Source organism: Fulmarus glacialis, unplaced genomic scaffold (genome assembly GCF_000690835.1).
Source record: "Fulmarus glacialis isolate BGI_N327 unplaced genomic scaffold, ASM69083v1 scaffold10931, whole genome shotgun sequence".
NCBI classification, from domain to species: domain Eukaryota; kingdom Metazoa; phylum Chordata; class Aves; order Procellariiformes; family Procellariidae; genus Fulmarus; species Fulmarus glacialis.
This window is the reverse complement of record NW_009192144.1, coordinates 2,126-29,840: the sequence shown is the minus strand read 5'-3', so window position 1 is coordinate 29,840 and position 27,715 is coordinate 2,126. Positions and strand designations below refer to the sequence as shown.

Genomic DNA, 27,715 nt, shown 5'->3' with positions numbered 1-27,715 from the left:
GAAAGCAGGGGTTTCTGCTACCAGAATAGTATGGAGATTTCTTTAAAAAAATAATACAAGGCTCAGATTTTGAAGCATAACATGCAGAAATTAAAGAACAAATTAATGCCTATACAACTGTGTTCATAGCAATACGATTATATATGGCATATGAGGTTTACCACATCAAATGTGTTAGGTGGGAATAGATTTAGCTTCCTGTAAAACTGTGTCTTTGAAGTGAGAAAATTTTTTTTCCCTCAATTATGAAATGTTTCAGATGATTCAGCCATTTATTTTGCGAAGATCAAAAAGAGACGTTGAAAAGCAGCTAACAAAGAAATACGAACATGTGCTGAAGTGTCGTCTTTCTAGTCGACAAAAAGCTATGTATGAAGATGTCATATTACAACCAGGGTAAGGAATTAAAACAGTAAATAAAAAAGGCTGTCATTTTTGGTGCTTAAGCAAAATGATAAATGATTGTCATGGGTGGAGGTGTTTTAGGTTTTTTTCTGAATTTTTCCATTAGGACCAGGGAATGGAATGTAATTATATTGTGAACTAAAATTATGGGCAAGTGATGCTATGGGCCTAATGAAAAACATGCATTTACTTCTGGAACCTAAAAATCAAGTTGTAATGGTCAGGTTTGCTGCTATTTTGTTTTAAGATTTGTCTCTAATGAGTGGTTCTTTATTTCTTAAAGCCAGAAGTGTTTCTCCTTCCACCCACCCATTTACCTGTGCTGTGATATCAAGTGGTATCGATAGGTGCCGGGATAAAACAGAAACAAAGCAGGTAGAGGATAGGGAGCTGGTTAGGTTGTAGCTGACTGTAAAGTAGCACTGGTTAAGTTACATTTGGCACAGTGCTGCTTAGAAAGACCTAGGTAAAATCTAAACTTGTTTTAAGACTTTTGCATAACATACTCCAGTGCACATTCTCACCTTGCTGATTTAGGGACATCTCCATAAAAGCTGTACTGAAATTGATGTATTTCTGTATAAATTATTCGGTAGAACCCAAGAAGCCCTCAAAAGCGGACACTTCATCAGTGTCCTGCATGTCCTGATGCAGCTGCAACGGATTTGTAATCACCCTGATCTGATAAACCCCCGGCTTTCAAGTACCTCTTATGTATCAGAAACACTGGAATACAGAACTGCGTCTCTGGTACTGAGTGCCCTAGAAAGGGACATTTGGAAGGTGAGTAGAAAAGTAAACTTTTTTTCTCTCTTAGTGCCCTTGTAGAATTTCAGTACTTCATATTGTTTTCTTACACATCGTAAGTCTACCTGAAGTTTGTAAGTAGAAGGAATTCGCTATTCCATAGCTGTGCCTACCACGCGCGTACTTGCCACATCTCTTTTTGTAGTAGTAGTTTGAGCTTTTCAAGTGGTTTGTAATCAGTAATTTTTCATTAATTGGCCAAAGAGAAATTAGCTTTGCTTTCATCATACTCATGTTTGGAGGAATCTTCCGACACTGAAAACACTCTGGGTAGCACAGTGCTTATTTACGGCATTCTGTAATTTTCTTCTGCTTTCAGTAGCTGAAGGAGAGCAAGACTTACTCTTTTTCACATAAGAGTAAACACTCTGATTCAATGACTAAATTAGTACACTTCTGTCAATCCATTTGAAGTACCACTATTTGTGTTATCATTAAAGAAGTGATCCACCTTTTTGAGATAATCAAAGGAAATAATTGCATTAGAGAGAAGTATAGGTAATGGAGCCGATGAGGTAATCTTTTTGGATGATCTTATTTCCGTCCTTCGTATTTTTCTACTTCTAAATTATATGTGTGCCTTTATAGTTTGGTGTTTGAGCTCGATAGTTAACGAACACCGTCTAAGAGTTCTACTTAATTATTTGGAAATTATGGTATATGAATATGGTATATTGTTAAATTGCTTTGATTTCCATAACTGGCTAATGGTTTGATTTCTTTTTCTACCGATGCTGATGCTTAAAATTAAAATGGTACTGTCAGCTTAAGATATATTTCCAAGATTCCTAGACAGTTTTGGCTAATAATTAATAGCTCACTTTTTAAACTTACAGCATTTATTTCAAATTAAAAAGTAAAATATAGGAAGTGAATCCAGCATAGAACATAGAGAGGACTTAACTGTTCGGGTTATTACATAATCCTTATTTTACAATGTCCCTAGGAATCAGACCTGTCTCTTTTTGATCTCATTGGAATGGAAAACAAAATGACTCATTATGAAGCACAAATGTTGCCAAAACAAAAGGTTACTAGAAAGTTGATTGAAGAAATCTACAGCTCCCCTCCACCACCGGCTAGGCCCAACCCAGTGAAGCTCAAACCAAGCAGGTGTGTACAACTGCCCTCCTTTTAAGCTAGAATTACTGGAGGAAAATGGAGTTCTGTCGCTATGTTTACAGAGTTCTGTCTGTGTTTCTGGTAATGGATTCACACAAAACCTCAGACTTGACTTTGCATTTTATTATTCTGTTGCTTTCTTGTTTACCCTTGAAAATAGGGATTCTATTTTAATAGTTTTTTGAGGCATACAATTCTGTTTGAAGCTTGTTTATGGATTTCCTATAGTTTTTACTTCACGAGCAGTTGAATTTTATTCTTGGGGTCCTTGTTTATGGCAAGGGAGTGTTGTTTTGCAAAATTAGCATGGAAGTAATTCTTCAAGACTAAGCTGGGCCTACAGTGTTAGCTGTGCTTGCAGTGTTATAGGAGAAGAACGAAGTTTTGTAGCAGTAGATTTTTTAAGAGTATTTCTCTCCTAGTGAAGTAGTGATCTCAAAGTAATGTGGAACTATTTTTCTGATGCAAAGGAGCTGCCTGATGACCTGCTGGCATGTTGATGTCTCTCTGGAAATTATATGAGAGCCCATTCTTTTTCCAGATACCGGGCTGTTTAAGCTGTTCGCTGTAATTCTGATGCATCCTGCATTAAATAGGATGCATGGCAGTGAAAGTTGTCTTCTTTCTCAGACTTAGCGAAATGACTTTATAGAATGTCCACACGTGAAGTTTGCTGAAGTGATGAGTCTTGGCAGCTTCAGTCACCTGCGAGAAAGACATTAACATCTGATGTGATCAGTTTATACTTTCCTCAGGTGGTAGAGTTTATTTTTAAAGGCCAAACTGTGATCTTCCTATAGACTTTGACTTTTCCTATTCTTTTCAGGTTGTTTCAACCCGTTCAGTATGGTCAGAAGCCTGAGGGCAGGACTGTAGTTTTCCCAAGCACTCAAGTACAACGCACGGTGACCACAGCGACAGTAACTCAACAGGGGCAAGTACGAGGAAGATCACCCATAGCTACAGTGTCTTCAAATCAAGGTAAGAGAGTTAGCGCTGGGTTGGTTACCTTGAACCTCTGCATAGACGATACAAGTTAGTCTGTTAATGGAACTCCTTTTCCCTCTAGCTTAATGGTCTAGAATACTAATGGCTTAAAAATACCAACAGACTAATTGCCAGTAAATTTCCCTACTAGTTTCTACAGTACGATCTGCCAGTATAATGCAAAACTAAGCTTTGTGTAACCTAATTGTTAGCGTATGGAGTAAATATGGCACAGTTGGTATTTAAACCCTGATCACGTGTAATGTTCTGTCAAAAATGGGAATTTACAGTGCTTTTGTGTATTTATTTAACCTTTAAACAATGCTTTCCAAATATGTAATGTTGTAAAAATAGGATGGAGTAGTAGGTGTGGATAGAAATCCCAGTCTGTAAGGACAAGCCGTTCCTGCAGCCATTTTAATATCCTGTTGGAAGGTTTCTTTTTAATGCAGGTTGTTTAAAAGAGTGGAGTTAAAACCTCTAACAGCTTGCACAAACAACCCTTATTGATTGCAGCCGCAGCAGCACAGTTTCAGACAACTCAGGCTTCCACCAGTGCTCCACGACACCAGCCCGCAGCGACCTTCACCACAGCAACTAGCACAGCCAACCCTGTGAAACCGCGGGGCCAGACCTCTGCGCAGGCCTCTCAGCTAGGCCAGGCCCAGCCACAGGCCCCCTCGCACACCATCCAACAGAGTGTGCTGCCTCAGAGGCTGGTACTGACCTCTCAGGCCCAGGCACGGTTGCCTAGTAAGTGGCCTCCCCTTTCAAGGTTTCTCCCACCTTTGTACTACAATGAGGTTAAGTTACTAGGCACCCTAAAATGTGTACAGAATCGTTGTTTTTTTTTCACTCTTCTGATTAGCCTTGCTCAGTATGTTGCTTATGACCAAGGAAAATCGAAAATTGGATAAGAAACAATAGAATTGCTGTGGACATACATTAGTGGTGTCAACTTAATCTCCTATTTCTGCATGTTTCTTCTGCTGGCAAGACTTCCTTCAGACCAAATGTTTTAGCTCTGTCCTAATTATTCCTTTCATATTAAACACTAATCCATCTGCTAAAGGCCTCTCACGGAGAGGAGCGTCGCAACTGTTAGGCAGAGAAAAGCGATGAGGCTTTGCTTTAAGGTTGTATGTGCACTGCCTATTAGCATGTGTATAGAGTACTGAGCACTGATGTATTAATTTTATCTCTGGGGTAATGCACTGCCTTTACAAAAGCTAAACTTTCACGCCAATATTTTTTCAGTGTCATAAAACTTAATGCTTAAATGCCTCTAACCTTTCTGCATTTAAATCACAAAAAGCTTGGTCCTTGTCATTTTAAAGCTTTTTGGTCTGTCTAAGTGCAGATCGCTTAATATAAATCATGTTTTATCAGCAAATTTCAGGCCATTTCAAATGTGTATTTACAGTGCCACATGTGTGAATATTTTTGTCTCTTCCTCCAACCTTCGTTCGTGCTCTTGAAAAGGCAGTGAAAATCACTTTAATGTCTATATTCGTTCTGTTACAAAGTGTCACATGAGTTTTCAGGTAGCTCTTAACTTTTTTGCTAATGAAAGTGGTAACTTCTAAAATGTTGATGTTCTTACCCTTTAAACAATCAGCTTTTTTCCAGTTTGTCCAACAAATATAGAAAGCAATACCTGCTTAACTTTTATATGACACTTTTGATGCACTAAGTATAATTATGCATGGAAGGCGCTTCAGCACCAGTTTACTAACCAAAACTTAGAACTGTGAATATTGAAAACCCGCCTCCCGCTTTGGTTTTCTTTAATGCCTGTTTCCCTCCTTAACAGGTGGTGAGGTAGTAAAAATAGCCCAGCTGGCTTCTATAGCAGGAGCACAAGGCAGAATTGCTCAGCCAGAGACCCCTGTAACACTGCAGTTCCAAGGGAACAAGTTCACTTTATCACATAGTCAACTTCGCCAGCTCACTGCAGGGCAACCCTTGCAGTTACAAGGTACTTACTTCAAAACAGGGAGTTTTCCATTATTTAGAATGCTCATTTTCTGATATGGGCAGCATGTTCCTTGTTGCTATGTGTTAAGGAGGTTTTTCCATCCCTATTGCTTGTACTGTTCTCTCTACCTGTTTTCTGTCTGTGTGAGACAGGGATAACAAGGTAGCTCTGTTTTGAAAAATAAATGCCTATCAAATGAAAGGCATGGTTACTTTCTTTTTCTGTGTTGTATTCCAACAACATAGAAGATTTTATTATTGAATTCTTTTTCACATGGATGGAATACAGCTAAAGTAAGATGAGGCATTATTTCAGATAAACTCCCTGATGAGCAGAAACAGACAAAACTGAAGCAGACAAAACTGAGGACCTTCTTGGTTTGTTCTGAAATGGTGTAAATAATACTTCAAGATTGGTGTGCCTCTGAATTTTGACCTGACTATTACCCTGACCTGAATGCTATGATATATTTTGCCCTCAAATTTCCCTTGCTGGTGGTATGTGTGTTGCCAAATTCAGGAGAACCTGAAAATCTTGATTCTCTGTGGCCAACAAAATAAATAGAGGGAACGCTAAGTGAGGATTTTTTGGTTGATTGGATTTCATCCGAATTCCATATAAAATACCTAGATTTAAAATGATACCCTGACAACGTGGATCTCGTCTTTAGCTATGAAGTCTTAAGTGGTTTCCTCCTATTGGATATTATGGAACTTTAAATCAGATTGGTGTAATGAACTTGTCTGGGAAAATTTAACATAGTTTGAAACAGTAATGATCAGTTTGTAACAGTAGTATCTTTTGCTAGAGAACAGTATTTATTCTTTTCCGCTCTATGCAGTCTAATTTTTTAAAAATCTTCCATTGCAGGAAGTGTTCTTCAGATTGTTTCAGCACCCGGTCAGCAGTATTTGAGACCTCAAGGTCCAGTTGTCATGCAGACGGTTTCCCAAGCGGGAACTGTTCAGAATGCTCTGAACGCTTTAGGAAACCAGCATCAAGCAGGTGTCCCAACTTCCACAGCAGTGACACAGCAAGGTAGGTTTTCTAGCCTGAAGAGATGTCTCTATCTAAACATTCAATTACTAAAATCACATTGATACATAACTCCCGAATTGTTATAGATCGTAATTCTGTAAATTGAGTTCAGAAGCAGGTAAAGTGTGAGGCAAATCCTTCTGATGTGTACTGGAATTTTAGATAGTTTTTTAGTACAAACTTGAGAGAGCTTGAAACTGTATTAAATATATTGAAATTTTTTTACCAGTTGTGTCTTAGCTCAGATTTTTGTGGGAAGAAGTGAGTTTGAAATACTTTGTTACTTTTTTCAAAGACAGATTAGGGTGATTATTTTTTATACTGACAGAGAACGTCCAGCAGTTCCACATTGATTTTGCTTTTATCTAATTTTCTTTGCTTCTCTATCTAATCAAGGCTACCATTTTCCCTTTCCCTCTGCAAATACTGCTTATAAGTGTTTGGTGCCTTGCTGCAAATGCGATCAGTTACTTGCTTAAAAACACAATCAAGATGTTGATCAAAAAACAATAGAGAAATTGCTGTCTACGACTCAATTACAACAAAACAGCAGTTTGTTAAATGATGATAAATGCAATGCTAGGAGTTCATTGCCTGGAAATGGCCATCTGCTGTAATTTTCTCTGGATATAAAACATTCCCTCAAAACAGACTGTTTACTGCTCCTTTTTGATGTATTAATGTGCCCTTGAAGTTCATATTTTGACTTTCTGAAGAGTATACATTTTTACCTCCCAGTTCCTTGGAGGTAAAGGATTTCTGTCATAAGTTTGGAAGATCTGTGGCTCAAATGTTTCACTCTCCAGCTCTGATTACATTACAGGTACTCCTAATATGGCCACAGTTCAGAATGAAAATTGATGTAAGATATCTACAAAAACTCACGCATCTCACTACTCTCATGATGGTAAAAAGAGAGCTCCGTTAAAAGCAGTAATAACTAAAGTACTGTTTCCAACTGATAAAAGAAAACATTATTATTTTTGCTGTTCATCTTTGGAGGAAGATGTAAAGCATATTGGAAATACTTATTTTGACTTTCTGAATTACTTTGGGTGATTGGAAACTATAATTGCTGGGCTCACGTGTAGCTGTGTCGTAAAATTGGATTTATACTGGCTATCTGTATTAGCTTGTTTGTAATAAAAATGTGAAAAGGCAAAGCTTAAACCTCCTTGGAGTCTATTATTCTTAACAGGCAGGTGCTAGCCCTTTCATTAACTTGAATGCAATTCTTCATGGGTGTATTGACTCGCCGCTAAATACAGTTTCGGAGTGACTAGTGGTGGGTTGTGCTGCTTTTCTAGTACAAACAATCAGTGCTGATGAGCAATGCGTTTTGGCTGAGATAGAAACCTCTATGTCCTATCAAGAAAATAACTGCTACACAGTGTCTGTAGTCTGCTAGTACACGAGGGGTATTGCTGTAGTTTCGATCAGTTTACTTGTGTGGAATGTTCTTACACTTTAGTTAGCTGTATGGGAAAACATCTGCTAGCAGTTGAATTCACAAGAATGCTACTGTGAGATTCCATCATATAGTTTCATCAATTTGTAGATACACTGAATTCATATGTTTTCTGAAAAATCTTAGATGATTTGTTTAAGATAAATTAGAGCAATCTTTTCCTGATTTAGAGTATAACTTCTAAATGTTAATACCTATTGCACTATACATGACATTTTGAATAAACTATGACTGCAGCAGGTCTTTGTGCAATGCAAAGTAAAATTCTATTGATCTATCTTGGATTTTTGTGAAAACAGTTGGTGTAAATATCTGTCAGATATCTGATATATAACAAAGTACAAATTTGTAATACCTAATGGACATTTAGACTGAAAATTTGTCTGCAATTATGATGTATAACAGCTATGAAATGCTGCTTATTGAAAATAACAAATGAAACCAATCTTCAGAAGAATAAATATATAAACACAAGGTTTATCCTCAGTTTGTATTCCAGGTAGAACTGCAGTTACTAATTTGTCATCTGGTGACATGGGAGCAGCATTAAAACCAGCACTTACACATGGACAACTGCAGGTACTTAATTTTTATTTTCTTATGGAAACACAACTTTTCAGGATTGATACTGTCCATGTAATAGTTGGAAGCTATAATTTACAAAACTGGAATTCATTAGGAACTTTGATGATTACAGATTAGGTAAAAAAAAAAAAGCAACTTTTGTCAGGTTGACAGATCTGATGCATTTTCATCTATAATCCATAGTTTAAAATAAATTCTGGTGTATAAAAGCAGCTAATGGCTTTCTTGTGCTGTGACAGCAGACAGGTTCTTATAACTAATATATCGTAATTATGTAGTAATGCATAAATAAAGGAATCATAAGATTTTCTATGTGTTTTGAACACAAAGGCAATTGGGCAAATTTTTATAGATTTCTAATCTTAACAAGTTTTTAGAAAAGGTACTCAAGCAACCTATAAAGCATAGGGAAACATCAAGTATGTGTTAAACTGTGCAAGAACCTGTACCTTATCAATATTAATGTGTTAATTGAAATGTCCCAAATATAAATGATTAATTTTGTTTTATTTCCAAAACTATGAAAATGTACTTTAAAAAAAGCAAGAGGATACTAAACTAAGATAGAATTGACTCCTTAATATGAATTGAACTTAGCTGTAGTCTTCAAATTTTATCTTTGTGAATGATCTAAGCAGTTGATATAATCTAGGATGTTGGTGGTATAAAGCACACAGTACTCTGATCCTGATAGCTTCATTCTAAAGAAACTCAAATTCCTAAGTGATTGTGATGAGCAGCAAATGGTTTTTTTCAACTTTTCTTGGCAAAGGAAACGTATGAAGAAAAGAACCGGCTTTTGAAGGAGCGCCTGGACAGAATATTTTCTGGCAATGAGCGCCGTTGTTCACGGGCCCCAATGTATGGCAAAGACTTGCTGAGTGTTTGTTCTTTGACTGGTGAAAGAAAGCCATCTCAGCTGTCTTCCACTGAAGACAACAGTTGGAGGTGGGCTGGCTTTGTGAACTGTTGCCTTTCTTCAAGTGCCTCTGGAGGCCCAAGTAACCCACTGCAAGTGTTCAGCAACAAGAATCTCTAAAGGATGTTGTTAATAGGTAATGTGTGACTCTGCCTTGTAAGCCTGCACCACATTTAGTTATTTCTTAAACAGTCCTTTTCAAAAAAGCTTTAAAACCTTGTTTCTGTTCATGAGCTTGTTTGGTTTAGACTGATTTATTTAGCAGTAAATGATGTGCAGTATGAACATAAAAATAACAGTCACTTCTGTTTCTTTTAGGATCTTTATTATAAGAGTTTTCAGTGCCTCATTCCTAATTTCAAGCCCAAATTCAGCTAACCATACTTCATCTGACATTCTTATGCTTTGGATTTATTTCCGAGTAGGTACCTATTGGAGCCAAGCAACAAGAGTTAAGACACAGAGATGTAGGCAGAAGCTAGTTTAGCTAAAGCTGACATATAGTGGATTGTGTGCAGAGCAATAGCTGCGGTTTTTTAGAAACATCAAATGCCATGAGAACTCCTCAAACCTTTTCGAATTGCTTTTAGTAAGTTTGGTATGGGTGTTTCTTGTGTTGGAGCTCCAGTGACTGAATAGTGGTCATAGTGCAAACACCTTACAGAAGCTGTCATCAAAGCAGACAAAACAAAACGATAAAGGGAGAGAGAGAATATTAACACTTTGAAGGTATGGAGCACTTACAAAGTCACTTTTACGAAGTGCTTAGATAATAGTGTAAGATTACATGGTTGACAGGCTGAAAATTATTGCTGCAGATGATCATTTTGTATGTAACTTTTAAAACTGGTATTCCCTTGTTTTGATGCTTTTCACAGGGCTCTCTTCGTATTGCCAGCTGCAGTTGCTGCTCCCCCATGTTTGTATGTAGCAAATCCCCCCCCTTCATATAGTCACAGATTGAAACTCCTTAAGCACAGCCTTAAGCAGAAGGCAGCTCCACACTTGCATCAGTTGCAACAGATTGCAACTCCTCACTTGCTACAGTTCCCTGACCTCCGGCTGGTGCAGTATGACTCAGGTAAAGGAGAACATTTGGTGATAATATTTCGGTAACTTCCTGTTTCACAGGAATGGAATGTCTATATAAAACGATTATTGGTTTTCTTGTTTGAAATACAGGAAAATTAGAAGCTCTTGCTGTCTTGCTTCAAAAGCTGAAATCTGAAGGGCGCCGTGTGCTGATTTTGTCACAGATGATTCTGATGTTGGACATACTGGAATTGTTCCTGAATTTCCATTTCCTCACGTTTGTGAGGATTGATGAATATGCTAACCATGAACAACGGCAGGTAAGTTTGCTCTAACGGTTGTCCACTGGCACAGCAATATGTGCTGCTCAGGCTTTTATATGCTGCAGCAGGGGAAGGAAATTTGCCTTGTTTCTTACCCATTTTGAAACACTTGACTTGTTTTTGTCTGTTTGTTTATTAGGCTATAATGAATTTGGTTTGGTATTTTATTTTGATGTATCGTTTATTTACTCCTTTCTTTTATTCTGTTTATGTAGGAGCTGATGAAAATTTTCAACAGAGACAAGCGCATTTTCTGCGCCATCCTTTCCTCTCACAGTCGTTCCACTGGAGTCAATCTTGTTGAGGCAGACACCGTTGTGTTCTATGACAATGATCTAAACCCAGTGATGGATGCAAAAGCTCAGGAATGGTGTGACAGAATTGGGAGATGTAAAGATATCCATATATACAGGTGATGATTAAGATCAATGACCACTCTTTAACATGCTTTAACGAAAGGTTAGTTCAGATAGTGCTGTTCTGTATGATCTGAAATAAAGTGGAAACAGTGCTGAAAACTTCATCTCACTTCAATAAAAAAGATGCCAGGTTCTTTCATGAAAATGTGGTATTTCTTAACCCCAAATATAGTTAATGAATCATACTTGCATGGGTTTTGTCTGTTAATTTACATGGAATTTTTTAAGTGAGGTGTTTTTTGATTTTTTTAAGTTTTTTTTTTTTTTAAATTACACTTATTGTTAAAAGAAGGCTTTAAAGTAGAGGTAGTAGTATGTGTTTTGATCTGGGCCTGTACTGGAACTAAAAAAAAAAAAAAAACACAAAACCCCACAAACCACCACATTTTAAAAGTTCAGTGTTACTGTCTAAGGGCAATTTCTCTTTTTGTTTCCGAAAGCTGTTTTGGAAATGACTTACCAGATTCTATTCTTTTCTTTTTCCTTTTTTTTTTTTTTAAGGCTTGTCAGTGGTAATTCTGTAGAAGAGAAGCTTTTGAAAAACGGCACAAAGGACTTGATCAGAGAAGTAGCTGCTCAGGGAAATGACTATTCAATGGCCTTTTTAACACAGGTAAGTTAATACTCAAAATAGGTTCAAACACCTGTGTTGCAGTGTTTAATAAATTCAAGCATCTGTGTTGGAGTGTTCAATAACAGTTTAGTAGAAATCTGTTTGGGCTAGAATTGATAGGTAAGCATATTAGATTTCATGATTGCTTGAACTTAGGTGTCAAATACTGTCTGTCTGCTTGTGTTTCGTTACTTGCATAGTGATGCACAGGCATCACCTATGTGACTTAAAGTATTCTGGTTTCTTGCACACTGCTGCAAAATTCTGCAGAGCTTGTAAGGGTGAAGGTGTCAAGAACTTCAAAAACATGAAATATAAAGTGTGGGTATTTAGTGAGATAGACTCTCAATTGCTGCTCTGAAGATGCAGAAGACAGTGGCTGCCCTGATGAAGCTAGTTCATCCCCTTTTGGCGCTCCCAGTATGGTGGTGCAGTATGAGACAGTGTGTATTTCTGACTTTCCTATATATGAACTGTTAACAGTTTATTCTACTCTGTCCTACAGAAGAAAGTTACAGAAAAGAAAACGGACAATTTTCCAGAAATAATAGATAGAGGTTTATTTTTTCTTTAGTCAGTTTATAAGGTCACTTGAACCTGAGCTAATTCAAAGTTATATAAAAACATAGAATGGTCTTGAAAGCTGAATGTACTTCTCTTTTTTTTTTTTTTCCCCCTTCTACTTTCCAAGCAAACAATTCAGGAATTGTTTGAGGTTCATTCTCCTATGGAGGATTCTGGATTTAGAGTGAAAGCAGAAGAATTTGTAGTACTTTCTCAAGAGCCATCTCCAGCAGAAAATATTTCACCTAAAGTTGCAAGACCATTCATAGAGGTAATTATTAACACATACATTAAAAATACAGCTGTGCAGCATTAGTATAAAACAACTGCCTTATCTTTTTTTATTTGGGTAAATTCTGTCAATCTCTTTTCCTGGTAGCTTTATGTTGTTTTTTCATTTTCATTATAACAAAACTTCCAAAAGCCCACAGTTGAGTTCTCTTCTTTCTGGGGACTTTCTCTTGCTTTAGCAGAGATTTATTCCAGAAATTTGTGTTGGATTTCAGTGAGCTTCTCATGGGGTTTCTTACCATATTTTTGAAGTCTTCATTATTTTTAAAATATGTCTTTCTGGAAGGCCCTCAACAGTATTGAACAAGAGGATGAGGAGTCAAATGATCGCATGCAAGAAATAGGACCTGAATCAAGCATTGAACCTTTAATCACAGAGCTCTGCGAGGCAAAATACAATGAAGAGCCCTCACAGCTGCAGCAGTTGGTTGCTGTTGTGGATCAGGTACCATGACTTTCCATGAATATTTGGTTAAAAAGTAAAGTTTAGTTCAAATATTTCAATTTCTTTGCAATCTGGCCTTAAAGCAACTTTGTTGTCTATGGGATTGATACTCCCATTAAATGGATGGAAAATCTCCTACTGACTTAAGATGTTAAGCCATCAGAGAAGGAGATTAGTTTTAAGGAGAGCTTTGGTACACTCTCCTTCAGTTAACATTTCTTTTATTATCCTCAATGCTAACTTTTTTTTCCCTTGATACGTTCTCTCAGCTGACTCCAATTGAGAAGTATGCTTTGAATTATTTAGAGCTCTTCCACGTTTCAGTTGATGAGAATGAGCCACGGTTGAATGAGGTAAAACAACAAATCTTTCTTTTCCATGTTGTGCTGTCACAGTATGTACAAGCAGATTTACAGTTTCAATGTCAAGTGGAAGTTTCTCCAATGACATGGAATATATTGTAGGCACTTCTGTGATCTTCTCTTGCTATACTTTATGAACACTGGAATGCCTTAGAGATAGCTTATTATTTTGGGATTCTCTGGGTTAAGCAGGTGTCAGTTCTTAATTGCTTTTTTATAAAGTGGGAATGACATTATTCAGCACAGCTCAGCAAATATTTGTTGTACTCCATTGATAGCAGGGGAAAAAATTTCATTAATTTCAATGAGCCTGCTTATTTGGGTAAAGGGGTTGTGTCCTGGTTGTCTTGATTGTTTAATGGAAATTCTGAGTTTCCTTTTTTTCGAGGGTTTAAAGACCCTCAACAGAGACCAAAAAACCTCTTCTAAATGATCGTGAAAGCATCTGTTAAGAAATTGTTATAAGATTTCTGTGTCTGAAAATGTCAAAGTTTAAGGAGTTTGTCTGTAAAAATACAAACCGATAACTTTTAATCCAGTGTCTGTTACTGCATAAAGCTTATAAGGAGTCTGAATCTCATTTAGATGGAATTGAAAACTGCAAAGAAAGCATGGGAAGTTCAGCATATGAAGGAGTTAAAGGAAAAACAGCAAAAAATGCTTTGGGAGGATGAAGAGGAACTTCTAACGTACACTCGGGAGGATGCATACAATAAAGTAATTCCTGATCAGTCTTGTTTTTCTTAATAGTGTATTTCTTAACAGTTATTCTGAGAATACCTTTTCCTTCAGGGTTCAGTTGGATCATTTGAACTGTATTCTCTTTTTGCTGTGTAGGAATATGTCTATGAAGGTCCAGATGGACAAACCGAAATAATGCCAGTAAGTAAAAGTAACACCAGGCAGCCTAAATAGGCTTTTTATTTTTTGAAACATAAAGATCAGTGGAGAGGTAATAGTGCAATAACTACAAATTTTGTTCTGTGCAGCTTTGGACTCCTCCCACTCCACCTCAGGATGACAATGATATCTACATTGATTCTGTTATGTGCCTGATGTATGATACCACCCCTATTCCAGAATCAAAGTTGCCTCCAGTGTATGTCAGGAAGGAACGTAAGCGACACAAAACAGATCCATCTGGTAAATGTTTGTTCAAAACTGTTCTGAGATTTATTGCTGAAAGTTAAAAAAATGGGGGGATTTTTCATACCTCCTACATGTCTGGTCCAGTAAAGATCAAATTTGCAGGTTTGAAGAGATGAAAATTCTTGTCTCACCGTGGTCTTGAAGCAATAGAATCACTGGAAGCCCCAGTTCTTACAGTGTGTCTTTCTATTTCGACATATAGGTGTCCTTTTAAAAGGACAACTTTAGAAAACAGTCATTCTACTATGTGAGTTAGGACAAGGCTGGTCTTACTTTATACCAGGCTCTGTTTAGTTACTGACAATGCGCTTTTAAGAGGCAGTGGGGAATACACATGTAGAAGCATTTTGCGGCTATAAGTAGGAGAAGAATCAAAGAACGGTAGTAACTGTTTACCAAGAATGCTTTTTTTTTTTTTTTGTCTTAGCTGCAGGTAGGAAGAAAAAGCAACGTCATGGAGAGACAGTTATTCCACCTCGTTCACTTTTTGATCGAGCAACTCCAGGAATGTTGAAAATGCGCCGAGAGGGCAAAGAGCAAAAGAAAAACATCTTGTTGAAACAACAAACGCAGTTTGCAAAGCCTTTGCCGACTCTTGTCAAACCAGCTGCTGAGGCTGGACAGGATAATCCAGAGTGGTTGATCAGTGAAGACTGGGCACTTCTGCAGGTCAGATGATACCTGCACTTTCTGCTGTTATTATTTATTGTATTTTTGCTTCTAATTTCAGAAATGGCCCTTTCTGCACTTTATCTCTTCAGGGTTATTTCTAATTCTTAATGGTTAGTTTGGCATTTTGCTGACATAACTCAGAACAGATTGGCTATCATTTGTGTTCCTCTAAGGATAAATGAAAGGTTAAACTACAGAATGCATGATTAAGTCCTATTTTTGTTGTAGAGACCACTTACTACTATGTTCCATATTAGTTGTGCTGGCTGAACATTGGGTAATGCCCCTAAGGTTCTCCCCACCTTTGAGAAGAGAGCAGCACTTGAATGGCAGCTCTCTGTTCCTCTTATACCAATCTCCAAGTGTTTTCTTGCACATCAGTCTGCATAATAGCATTTTATGCTTATTTATTCTCTGTGAATGTAGGTGAACCCATAGCCTGAGCCCTAAGCTATCTATATCATTGTAGTAATGGTGTGTGGACACATGCAGGTAAGGGTAGGTTTGGAAGATTGGAATGATTTGTCATCTGAAGCTTTTGTACCTTTATCTATTGTAGGCAGTGAAGCAGCTGCTGGAGCTTCCTTTAAATCTTGCTGTTGTATCGCCAGCACACACTCCCAATTGGGACCTTGTTAGTGATGTTGTTAACTCATGCAGCAGAGTCTATCGCTCACCAAAACAATGCCGAAACAGATATGAAAATGTCATTATTCCAAGGGAAGAAGGAAAGGTGAGTTTACATAGAATGATGCGTCTTTTTTTACCTTAAGTTTGTAGAGTTTTTTTTCCTTATCTCCGTAAACACTTGTTTTTTGTTAAATGTTTCAACAGTGTAAATAAATAACTTTTAAAAGATTTATAAAATTATCCTCATCAGGATTTCCACTTATTTTATGTGATTTCTTTGAAAAGAAAAAGCACCTGAACAAAATCTTCCACAAAAGATCATCTAACTTTCCTTCTTATTTTACAGCTAATGTACGAAGCTAATCCTAAAAAGAAGACAAAAAGTATTTATAAGGTGTGCATTGGTATTCTTTCAAAATCAAATCTAGACACTGTGGTATTTAGCAGCAATGGAGGTGGGCAGATAATTCATATGAGATCCATGTTGAGTGTTACTTGAGTTCTGAAACATCAATTAAAATTCCAAATTTATTTTTCCTTTCTTTGTTGATACAGTGGATTGACACCAGACTTCAGCTTTTGGATTTGTTAGATAAATTTTAAGTCATGCAAGGAGTTTGTGATTTCACTTAAACTGTAGTGGGTATTTTTCCACCTAACAACCACCATGTAACTTATCCTGATTATTATGATGGTACTTAAGATCTGTAAGAATGTACTTCATGCTAGGGTCTAAGTGGATTACAAATATATAGTGAATTTAATGCTTGAAGCGCCTTTTAGTAAATGAGGATGATAGTATGCTACAGAAACAAAAATAAATTCCATGATTATAAACAACTTCTTCCAAACCATACAGCAATTTAGTGACAGAACTGGGTAGAGAATCTAGAACTTCTGGCTGTAGTCCCATTCTCTGACTAATAAGCAGGTTTGTCCCTGACTGGCAGTTTCTACTTAGGAGAAGCCAAATGTTAGAATGGCATGGTGTGCTGGATGTTAACATAGCTTTTTTGGGAGAGCAGTGCAGTGATGGTTTTATTATATTATGTGTGCGCTATGAATAACTATAAACTAATGGGCTCTTGGTTTGGGTACTGAATTAAACTTGCAAAATCTAAACTAAAGCAAAGATTCTTTTTCAAATTAGAGTTTGCCATTTTGTATGTCCCCAAGTGCTGATGCCAGTGTGACCGTGAGAACTGCTCCTTATTTTGCTCTTTCTTTATATATTTCCCATAGAGTTTTGTGTAACAGTAAGTTATCAGTGACACGAGGCAGAAACCAGTCTGTAATAGATATGTTGGAGTACGTTTTTAAATAATCTACAAGCGCACCATGTGTTTATACATAGACAAAATGCCATGTGGGTGTGTTCGCAATTGAAAGTTGGTTTGTTTTCATTTTTTAGACTAAAAACAGTCGCCCACTTCGTACCAATCAGATCTATGCTCAAGATGAGGGTGCCACCCACACGCAACTTTATACTAATCATTTTGAGATGATGAAAATGATTGCAGGGAAAAGAAGCCCACCTATCAAACCTCTGTAAGTTTAACTGGGATCATTCAATCTCCTTGTCACCACAGATCTCCTGGAAACTGAGTTCTGAATTGCCCTTGCAACTGAGACTTATTTTACACTCTGTTTCAAACTGCTGTTTTGTTTTTCTGTTCTTGATCTCTTTCTTTGCATCCTGGCTTTCGGTCATTGGAACATCTTCATATTTCATGTCTATGGGTTACCTTTTACTCACTGCATGAATTTTTTTTGCGTGATTCGGAGCAGAAGAGCACTCAGGTTTTTTTAATCTACTTTAGAAACTACACTTTCCATTTGCCTGAACTGTAAACGTTTTGATGTCTATGCTGTTTAGTAGTACCTTGTTTTCTATGTATATTCCTGCAGTAACTTTTTGTGTATTCATTTAATAGTTACTCTGAGTCTTTCTTAAAATGTCTGTCTGTATGCAGGCTCCAGTACTGGTGGGAATATCATGAAAACTTCACCAAAACTGCTGTGTCATCCACTAAAACATGTGAAATTAAATATTGTTTTTAAGTTTTTTCTGTTTCCAGTAATACAGTTCTGCTCAATTTCAGACTTGGCATGAATCCTTTCCAGAAGAATCCAAAGCATGCGTCAGTGCTTGCAGAAAGGTGGGCGCTCTCTCTCTTAAAGGAGTTATGAATTGCATAAAAGTGCTTTTTTTCTTTTCTTTTTTTAACTTCCAGTTATTTAACAATTGTGTGCTTTGTCTTATCATTGTTTCTAGTGGAATCAGCTATGATAAGCCACTTCCTCCAATTCAAGTTGCATCCCTCCGAGCAGAACGTATTGCAAAAGAGAAAAAGGTACGGTCTCCGTCTCAGCTATACATATGACTGCAGTAATTAACAAATTAGACAACAGAGGAAGTATGAGAAAAGCTGCCTCCTGGGAGAAGTTTGGCGGTACTGTAGATGTTATGGGCAGCTGCAAATTGTTCATGAACTAGTGTTTAGATATCCAAGGTCCAAAGTGGGACCTTTCCTTGGGCCTGTATGTCACACTCATACTCATTGTTTAGAAGCATCTTTTTGGAAAAGATACTAAAAACATGCAAAAATCTTGTTTTATTCTTGACCTTTCTGTAGCCTCCTTTCTTATATTATTCAGAAAGAGATACTTGTCCTTGCTTGTTGATGGTAAATAGCTTGTTGTGCTATGCTCTAAGCCATATAACCATGTAGTTTGAAACTAGTTAGGTCATGTAACTTGGAGTCAGAGAGTTACAGTGATGGCAGATTTGTATGCTGTCTCTGCACACACATATATACTACACGCTTAGAGTTAAAGGGGTTTTGTTTGTTGTTTTGTTTTTAAAAAAATACATCCTGATTGTTACATGCACTGTTTTGAAGACTATGAAGCTCACACTTTGATTTCCTAGGCTTTGGCTGAACAGCAGAGGGCACAGCAACAGACAGGTCCGCAGCCTCAGCAGCAGCAAGCTGGCCAGCAGCAAGCTCAGCAACCAACTGTACAACAAGCACAAGCCCAACCTCAGCCGCAGGCTCAGGCACAGGTAGTTCAGCAGCCACAGGCAGTAGTGCAGACTGCAGTAACTACTGTGGCCAACACAGCAGTATTGGTAAGAAAGGGAGGGCTTGGTGCCTCTGATGTAGTAACTTCAGTTCTTCTGTGTGTACTGTATTTGCGTGTTTTATTTTCTCTGGAAAGAGAGAATTTTAGGTCAGTGTAGTGAGATAAAAATACTTATTTCTTTCTTTTTTTTTCCTGAGTAAGCTGGTATCTTCTTTTCTGTTCATTTATTAAGGCTGTGTTTGTACCATTATAGCAGTAGGTCTTGGCATACTGAAGTGAAAAAACACCATATTCTTTGCAAAGATTTTTTGCCTTTTTTAGTTTAGACTTTGATTTAATTTAATCAAAGTCTGAGCAAATACAGTCAGTGATCAGTGTTGTAGAGAGAACTTGGACAATAAAGAGAATGTAGCTGTAAGAGCTACTTTGTTAAAGTAGCTTAAAAACCAAAGGTTTATTAAACTTTGCAAGGCGAGTGGGATGTGGCATCCTACAGGACCTATGGTTGTTTTGTTGCAAATCTGTGCATAGTTTTCATGGCTTCCTTAAATCTAGAATCTGTTTTAATGAGTCTGATGACAGGTCTGGGGCTTTTGTTTTTAGAGCCAATCCAGTTTGCATACTAATGTATGCAGGCAGTGGTGATTTTATTTTGCCTGTTGAAGGGCAAGAATACTACAGCTTTTACGGAAAGAGAGAGAGGACGGGTTCTGACCCATAAGTATTGCTGTGTATCTACTGTTCAGTGATGTTCATGTGTAAGTGGTTGTCTGTGGCACACCAGAGTAATATATTGCTCTGTTCTGCTGACAAGGATGTCAAATGACCAGTATTTACCAAACATTTGGCTGGTCTCCAATTGCTCGTTAGTGTGTCAGAATCCTAATATATACATCAGTTGTGGTTGATATGTAAAATGAATGAACAACTGCAGAAGTATCTGTGCGTTTTATTGCATTTTTCTTATTTCGTCACTTCTGGAGTACAGCATTGTGTTAAACAGCATAGTAGTCTAAGAGCTGTATTCAGTTTTCTTTTATTGCGTTTCTGAACTGTTACCTCAATTGTCTTCTAACTAGGCGGGCACAATCAAAACAGCAGTTACGGGGACAAGTATACAGACTGGTAAGAAGACTTTATAATTAGGCATTGGAGATGATAGGACATTCGGATTTTCATTCTTAGAATCTCACATTTAATCCTGGCTTGCTTTCAGCTACAGTGAGTGGAAATGTCATAGTGAACACCGTTGCTGGAGTCCCTGCTGCTACCTTTCAGCCCATCAATAAACGTCTGGCTTCACCTGTTATACCTGGAACATTGGCTGTGAGTAGATCACATCACTAATTGTGTCCCTGGACTGATCTTGGTTGCATGTTTCATCAGCGTTATATGTTTTCTTCTTTAGCTTTCCGTGTTACCAGAAACTCTGCTTCTTGCAAATTTCATGTGCATCACGTGATTCTGTATCAAACCCCTCTCCTTTACCAGAATATCAGAATACACTGGAACAGTTTATCAGAAAAAAGTGCCTAATAGATACTACTGTTAAAAATAGTTCGTAGACAAGTGCTGTCATAGGCAATGTATTATGTCATTATTATCTCCAGCCTGTAACTGTTTTGTGTTTTGTTAATTGTGATCTTTATTATTATTCTAATGGTTTAAGTCTATGGAAGATAAAGCAAAAAATTGAAAGGTAGTAAAATCAAATTTCTCTAATGTAGTTGAGGGTTTGGTCATCAGCCTGTTTGAAAAAGATTTAACTAGGTGCTGATTATGAGATATATCCAAACAGGTAGATGTGTTAGAAAGATTTGGACCTTCTTTGCTTTTGCAATGCTTTTTGATGTTTGTTTCTAAAATTGTATAGTCCATTTCCATAAGGTTCCATAGCTTTATATGAGGTTTGGAAACTGTGAGAAATAATGACTTTGTTCCTTTTCAGACTTCGGGAGGCACTGCAACTGCACAAGTGGTACATACCCAGCAGCGAACTGCGGCAGCACCTGCTGCTTCCACAGAACTGGTGACCATAGCATCTACCCAGGGAGTTCGCGCAGTAACATCAGTGACAGCATCAGCAGTAGTAACTACAAACTTAACACCCGTGCAGACCCAGACAAGATCTTTGGTGACTCAAGTTACACCAGGTAATAATCATGTGTTTAGGGATTTTTTCCGAGGGTACATTAAGGGCCCCAGAATTTCTGTAGGTTGCTTGACCACCATAGCCCCACAATATTGAAAGTCTGGATTTGTTGGCAGCACAATTAAACAGTGCTATGATTTTTAACTTGCTTTATTGTTGGTGCTCAGATTACATCTTTCTCCAGTATTTCTGGATAAAGTGTTGCAGTAGAGAGCTGCTTGGCCCCTAGGCGTTAGAATTAAAAAAAGATTATTAATAATCTGCCAGTAAAATATTAGAATTGACTGTCTCGACTAAAAACCATTGTGAAGAAAGCAGCATATATTTTATTATTTACTCAGCTTTTACATCATGTTTATGCTAATGTGTTGTTATTTGTAGTTAGTCCACAAATTGTGCTGGAGCAGAAAAATATGCATTTAACAGCTTGGCTTTTCAGGTGAAATCAATGAATTAAATTGAATGTTGAAAATCTTTCTTCAGAGCATTTTGTTTTTTCTTTATTCACAGCTACACCAACAGTCCAGCTGTCTGGCAAAACAATCACCCCTGCTCACTTCCAGCTTCTGAGGCAACAGCAGCAGCAGGCTGCTCAGGTGCAGGTCCCACAGATTCAGGCTCAGGCACAAGCCCAGTCTCCAGCTCAAATAAAAACTGTAGGGAACTTGTCACAGGTGAGGAAATTCTTCTGAAGTGACATGACATGTTACTCTCGTTGTTACCGTAAGCGTCACTAGCAGTGTGTGTTGTATCCTGTTTTCTTGGGCTAGAGTGAAATGCAGCTCTTTCTTAAATTTGATCCTACTAAAATTTCACGAAGGCAGTGAGTCTTGACAGCCATTTCAAACAGTACCACTATTGCAGTAGGTCAGGATGTAAAGCACTTACAGTTACTTATTCACTGGCAACCCGTTGCGTAAAGGAGTTGCATTCTTAGCTCTTCGATCTTAACTAGTCTGGCATAGAATGTTTCTCCTTTAAAGCTCCAGATTCATCTCCATTTCATTCCTGTAGTCATGTAAAAGATTGGAAATGATGTTGCGTTTGATTTTTGCAGGAGCAGCTGATCAAGTTGCAGAAGCAGAAACTGCAGCTTCCCCAGCAGCAGGCAGCGCAGCAGACACAGCAAGGGGCACAACAGCAAACAGCACAAGTACAAGTGCAACAGCAACAGCAAACTCAACAACTCGCTGCTGTTACAGCACCTCGTCCTGGCGCAGTTCTCACAGGCACTACTGTGACAAACCTTCAAGTTGCTCGTCTTGTAAGTTGTCTTTGACTTTGCAAAGCAGTCTTAAACATCTTATTCTCTTTGCTAGTTTAAATGAACTGGATACTGGTCATTCACGCACAAAAGTGCCCATTGTACTACGTAGGCAGTACAAAAGATACAGCTGTAACGTAAATAGCTTTAAATTGCACTTACCCACTGATACCTTCTCTGAATTGTATTACTGTACAGGAGCAATTATATTTAGAAACATTTACAACTAACACTTTATAATGACCTGTTATATGCAGCGAATATTTTTTGTGCCAGTACAATAATCTTCATTCCTTACTGCTTAGACTCGTGTTCCTGCTTCCCAGCTTCAAGCACAAGGACAGATCCAGGCCCAAACTCCGCAAGCAGCACAGGTTGCTTTGGCAAAGCCTCCGGTAGTGTCTGTTCCAGCCGCTGTTGTGTCATCTGCAGGAGTCACTACACTCCCCGTTACTGTTGCAGGCATTAGTGTTGCCATTGGGCAGCCACAGAAAGCAGCAGGTATGTCAACAGACTTGCTAAAACATAATAAAATATTAAATCCCACTTTTTTAAAGGTAGGATGTTTCAAATAATGTCTTCTGTGGGACACTCACACTTCTTAAAAACTAAAGTGATAGAGGTTGCATTCCAGTTTTGTTTCTAAAATGAGGTAAGAGAATTGAGCTTATTCCATTTAATCTAGAAGTTAGCATGATTCTTTAGGCAGATGTGGTTGTTTGGGTTTTTTTTTTTTTAAATCTGTGCATGAGAGTAGGTGAGCAGATACAGTTTTAAAGACACAGTAATTTCATTGGTTTTTTTTTAATGCAAAACGGAAATAGGAAAACTTGTATTTCATAACTGTCTCCTGTACTGTGGAGAGAATTTTTCTTGTAGGAAGATGATTGTTAGAACACAAAGTTAGCTTACTCATGCCCTTAGATAACAGAATGTTTTTTTCTCCACTGTCAAAATCATATGTCTTATTCCCATTAAAATCAGTGGGTTATTAGTGCTGAAAGCTATGCAGATGTATGAGTCTATAAAAAGCACAATCTGTGTTTGCAAGCTGTGATTACTGGGACAAAGCAATAAAATGAAGACTCTTACAGTTATAATTATTTTTGTAATTTTCAGGAGGCCAGACGGTAGTTGCACAGCCACTGCATGTCCAGCAGCTTCTAAAACTCAAGCATCATCAAGCAGCACAGCAACAGAAAGCTATCCAGCCTCAGGTTGCACAGGGTCAAGCTACTGTGCAGCAAAAGGTACTTGTTTGCTCTGCCGTTGAGTTATGTAATGCTTCTGTGGTTGTAAAGCTTCAGCTCTGAATTAGGAGGGCACTCCTAGAGAGTCAGTCTGTATTTCTAGGGGTGAATCTTAAGTATATCTAGAGAGAACGGTTTCTCATGTGCCTTGTCAGGTGCTTAATAATTTTTTCAAGACGACTGTTGTTTGGTGTGATTTCTCATGCCTCAAACTGGGTTTTCTTTTTTGAGTAACAAAGATTAAGATTCTCTTTAGTCACTTCTAATACAACCAAATGTGGAAAATTCCCAAATATTTTCATTGTTTATAATATAATTTGTGTAAAATATACTTTTTCCTGAAATGTCATGTTCTTACGAGCTTTGCTGTCAATCAGCCACCAATGTGGCTTTTTGGAAGTGCATTATCGTATGAAGTGTGCGTATGTGTGCATGTGTGCAAGAGAGAACCTTTTCAGTAAATACTTTAAGTGATTCGGAATACTTGTATAAGTGCATGAAAGCTTTCTCCCAATGCTCATTTTGCTATTACTACTCCTGGGAGTATTTTGTTTCAATAATTAAATGTAATTAATCGTTTGCTACATACCTATTCTGTAAAATACCCATATATTTTGTAGTTACTGATGCTTTTTTCTCTTCTGCAGATAAATGCTCAACAGGTTACAGTCCAAACCCAACAGCAGACGTCGCAGCAACAGAAAGTAACTTACACGACACAGCCTGCCATTAAAACGCAGTTCTTAACAACTCCAATTTCCCAAACCCAGAAACCAGGTGGAACCCAGCAAGTGCAGGCCCAGATTCAGGTACAGGTAACACAGGTTTACACCTTTAAACTCTGTGATGACTGGAGAATTGTAAAGATGGCAGGTGATGTAGCATTTTAGCACCCACTCATATTAATTCTAGTCACAGATTTGTTTAAATTGACTTCGTAATAAAATTAATTGGTGCTGAATATGTGGCCTTGTAGCAGGTCAGAGGAACTAAGCCATCAGTTCACCGTTCGTCTTTCAAAGAAATACATTGTCACTTTTATTAAGCAAGGGATTCCATACTGTATTTACTAAGGAAAATTCAGCCAGAGTTCTTCCTGTTTTCTCTTGCTGCCTCCCAGCCTAATCTCTGATAGCCAAGAGTAGGTGACAGTTGTCGTCTTTTCTGCATAACTGGATCAGTCTAACCAAGGAAAAAGAAGAGGGTTAGGAATTGCAAGCCTTACTCTTTCAAAAGTATATCTAAGATTATGTGGCCCATTAGAACTTCTGTGCTTTCTTCAATTTTATATATAGTTAGGAGGAAACGAGTATGTTGCAGTTAAATTTGAAAATACGACTTTTCCTCTTCCCCATCACTGACAATGCCAAGCTGCAACTTAACATGAACAGGACTTCAGAAAGGTAGCAGTTTTGATAGGTGTGGTGTGTTGCTGCTATTAGCAATTTTTTATTTTGTCCAAATCTTTCTTTATTTCATGTCACTGAAGGTTGCAAAACTTCCTCAAGTGGTCCAGCAACAGGCTACTGTTGCCAACATTCAACAGATGGTTTCAGTTTCCCAACAGGTAGGTTTTGCGCTTGTCAGATATAGCACTAGAAACATGATCCTATTGAAAGCTCATTTATTTGGAATATGTATATTTTTCACCTTGTGTGTGGCATAGGCAGTATTTTTGAGGGATATAGCAAGTTCTCTTCTATAAAAATGAATTGTGAATATGAGTCAGCTGCTGTATATTCTCTGGTCTAAAACTTTGGTAGATGGAGCAATGTTTATTCATCACTGTAGATAAGCTGCAAAACAGATTTTAAAAAATATTTTCTAGAGCTGAAAGAACTTTTAAAAATTGGTTCTTGTGATGTATAGTCAAGATAGCAAAAATTGAACTAATGAGCGCCATCTACAAAATTTGGGATACATCATTTTGTTCTGGTTCATAAAGCTGTGCCAAGTGCTTTGTGAAAGTCAGAATGGTGTGGTATCTGGTTCTAAATGGGGTATGATAACAGATGGGCCTAGGGCAAGAGAAGGTCAAACAGTTTGGTCTCCCCTCCCCTAACTACCAGGCAGTTTATTTACACTCTTCAGAACAGTGTCATTCAGACTATTAGCAACAAGCATAACTTACACTGTTGATTGGCAGAATGATTTAACTTTGGACAGTGGATGAAGTTACTGCCTTCAGTGTACAAAAATCTGAGCCAATCAGCTCTTAATCTGTCACAGTTTACAGTGCAGTGTTTTAGTGCAGAATAAAATCTGTGACTGTTTGTCTTAAAACGATGATAAAGTGGTGTAAGCTGACTTGATAACAACCTCAGATATGAATTCTTCAAGAGCAAGGTAGGCAGCAGGGAGTAGAAACCTCATCAGTCAACACAACTTGAGTTATCCTCTGTAGTCAGTAAGAGCTCCTAGATAATTTTTTAAGGGTCATTAAAAGCTAGATTTTCAAAAGTGATTAATGTTGGCATGACTCTGGGATTGTTGAAGTCCATGGTAAAAAGACAAATAAACAACTCCCCTCCCACACACACCAGTGACATCAGTGGCAGTAGGATGAGGCCACACTAAGTATTTTTAACACTGCAGTCTTGATGTATATGTGGCATTCTTTTTACCTGCATTTGTAGTGCTTGGCAGTGGATTCCTCTTGGATCGGTCAAGAATTAACTTTCCCCTGGAGAAGCTCTTGCAGCTTCATTTGGCTTCTGCATCTGACAAAGGCAGCTGAAGCTGCTCCATTTTCATTACCTTGTCCTCTGAACAAGGAGATGTTGAATTTTTTCCTCCCTTGCTCTGGATAGAACTATGAAAATTAGATATCTGGATGAAGGTCAAACTGTTCTACCCTAAATTGGCAACAGAGACTGGCAGCTGTAGTCTGAAAGGGTAATGTCAGAGATTGGTAGGAAGCCTCAGTGGCTGTATTTATTGTCACAATACGGGTGCAGAGTGGGTATTTTCCCTTCTTTGATCCTCCATTATCCCTCTGTTCTTTTCCCTTCTGTAGTATAGGAATTCTCCTGTTTATCTAGTGGGGTTTTTTTTACCTTCCATCTATTTTCTGTAAAGGATCTGGGGGAATATCCTTTGATTTGCATTGCAGAGGTTTGAGTTCCAGGCATCTTGGCTCTTAGTTCTGATTTATAAGGCTCTAGAAAATGTGACAGAACGTTGTTTCTCACTGAAACCACAGAGCCTATGTTCCCAGAATCCTTCCCAGCCTTCCTACTTTGCCCAAGATGCTTGTCAGTCGAGAACAAAAGCCTATATAAGTAACATGCCTTCTGTAGAGTGGAAATTTAATGAATGCTCAGTTTAGTGCCAAACTATTCTTTTGTAATTGGCTTGTCATCCTAATGCCTAGGTACAAGCTCAACCCCAAACTGTGACACTTTCTCAGACGACAGCAGGTCAACAGCAGGTTCAGGTGATTCCTGCAACAACTGCTACTGCTCAGGTCGTCCAGCAGAAACTGATACAACAGCAAGTCGTGACAACAGCATCTCCCCAGATTCAGGCTCCAGGTGTACAGAATCCAGCCCAGACACCAGCAACATCTGAAGCCCAGAATCAGCAAGCAAAAGTACAAATGAGGACGCCTACTGTCAGATTAAAGGCACCTACTAAACCAAGTTGAACTAATGATTAAAATGCAATAACAGGGAAACACAGCATTTCTTGTTTGCTAAGCCAAGTGAGAAGCTACTCCAGACATCCAAATGAAGACAAACAACCTCTATTTTTTTTTAGCAGAAGCTTTTTTGCTGGTGAACATTTAAACATGGAAACTCTCACGTAACTTCAGTGTATTAGCAACTGTTTAGCGCTCAAAATCTGTACAAGATGCATTCTGCCAGTGTTCTCTGTGCTCATTCAAACCAGATAAAGGAAACATTACTTATGTTTAAATTCTGCCCAGCTTCACAAAAGTAAAATGGTAATATGCCATAAATGTCAGTAAAATTCATCTATGTTAGCATACCATAAACTGCTTATGGGAATATGCAGTTCTTTGCTATAGTTTGGATGTGCGCTCGATATCCACAGTGAAGCCATTCAAAGAACCAAGTGTGGCTAATATAGCAAAGTATTTTCCATCTGTATAAAAGCTGCGTGTTGTTCTTGCTTGAGGTAAATACCTCTG

At 37.9% G+C, this 27,715-nt stretch overlaps 1 protein-coding gene across 1 annotated transcript in view; it reads left to right on the top strand.

The window, feature by feature from the left end:
* Positions 1-27,441, top strand: part of LOC104083462 (E1A-binding protein p400-like) — a 46,949-nt gene extending 19,508 nt beyond the window's left edge. The window contains 36 exon segments of the mRNA XM_009586947.1: positions 260-396; positions 1,002-1,188; positions 2,159-2,325; positions 3,161-3,315; positions 3,838-4,074; positions 5,135-5,299; positions 6,170-6,337; positions 8,293-8,384; positions 9,163-9,403; positions 9,406-9,445; positions 10,188-10,390; positions 10,492-10,661; positions 10,880-11,076; positions 11,585-11,696; positions 12,388-12,531; positions 12,838-12,996; positions 13,266-13,349; positions 13,944-14,075; positions 14,196-14,240; positions 14,348-14,501; positions 14,935-15,176; positions 15,739-15,912; positions 17,221-17,357; positions 17,912-17,968; positions 18,085-18,163; positions 18,742-18,942; positions 19,976-20,021; positions 20,113-20,222; positions 20,845-21,049; positions 21,559-21,722; positions 22,106-22,312; positions 22,618-22,813; positions 23,432-23,562; positions 24,210-24,377; positions 25,052-25,129; positions 26,936-27,441. Of these exon segments, the coding sequence (XP_009585242.1) occupies positions 260-396; positions 1,002-1,188; positions 2,159-2,325; positions 3,161-3,315; positions 3,838-4,074; positions 5,135-5,299; positions 6,170-6,337; positions 8,293-8,384; positions 9,163-9,403; positions 9,406-9,445; positions 10,188-10,390; positions 10,492-10,661; positions 10,880-11,076; positions 11,585-11,696; positions 12,388-12,531; positions 12,838-12,996; positions 13,266-13,349; positions 13,944-14,075; positions 14,196-14,240; positions 14,348-14,501; positions 14,935-15,176; positions 15,739-15,912; positions 17,221-17,357; positions 17,912-17,968; positions 18,085-18,163; positions 18,742-18,942; positions 19,976-20,021; positions 20,113-20,222; positions 20,845-21,049; positions 21,559-21,722; positions 22,106-22,312; positions 22,618-22,813; positions 23,432-23,562; positions 24,210-24,377; positions 25,052-25,129; positions 26,936-27,208 (5,457 nt within the window). The 3' untranslated portion in view covers positions 27,209-27,441.
* The last annotated feature ends 274 nt before the right edge of the window (positions 27,442-27,715 follow it).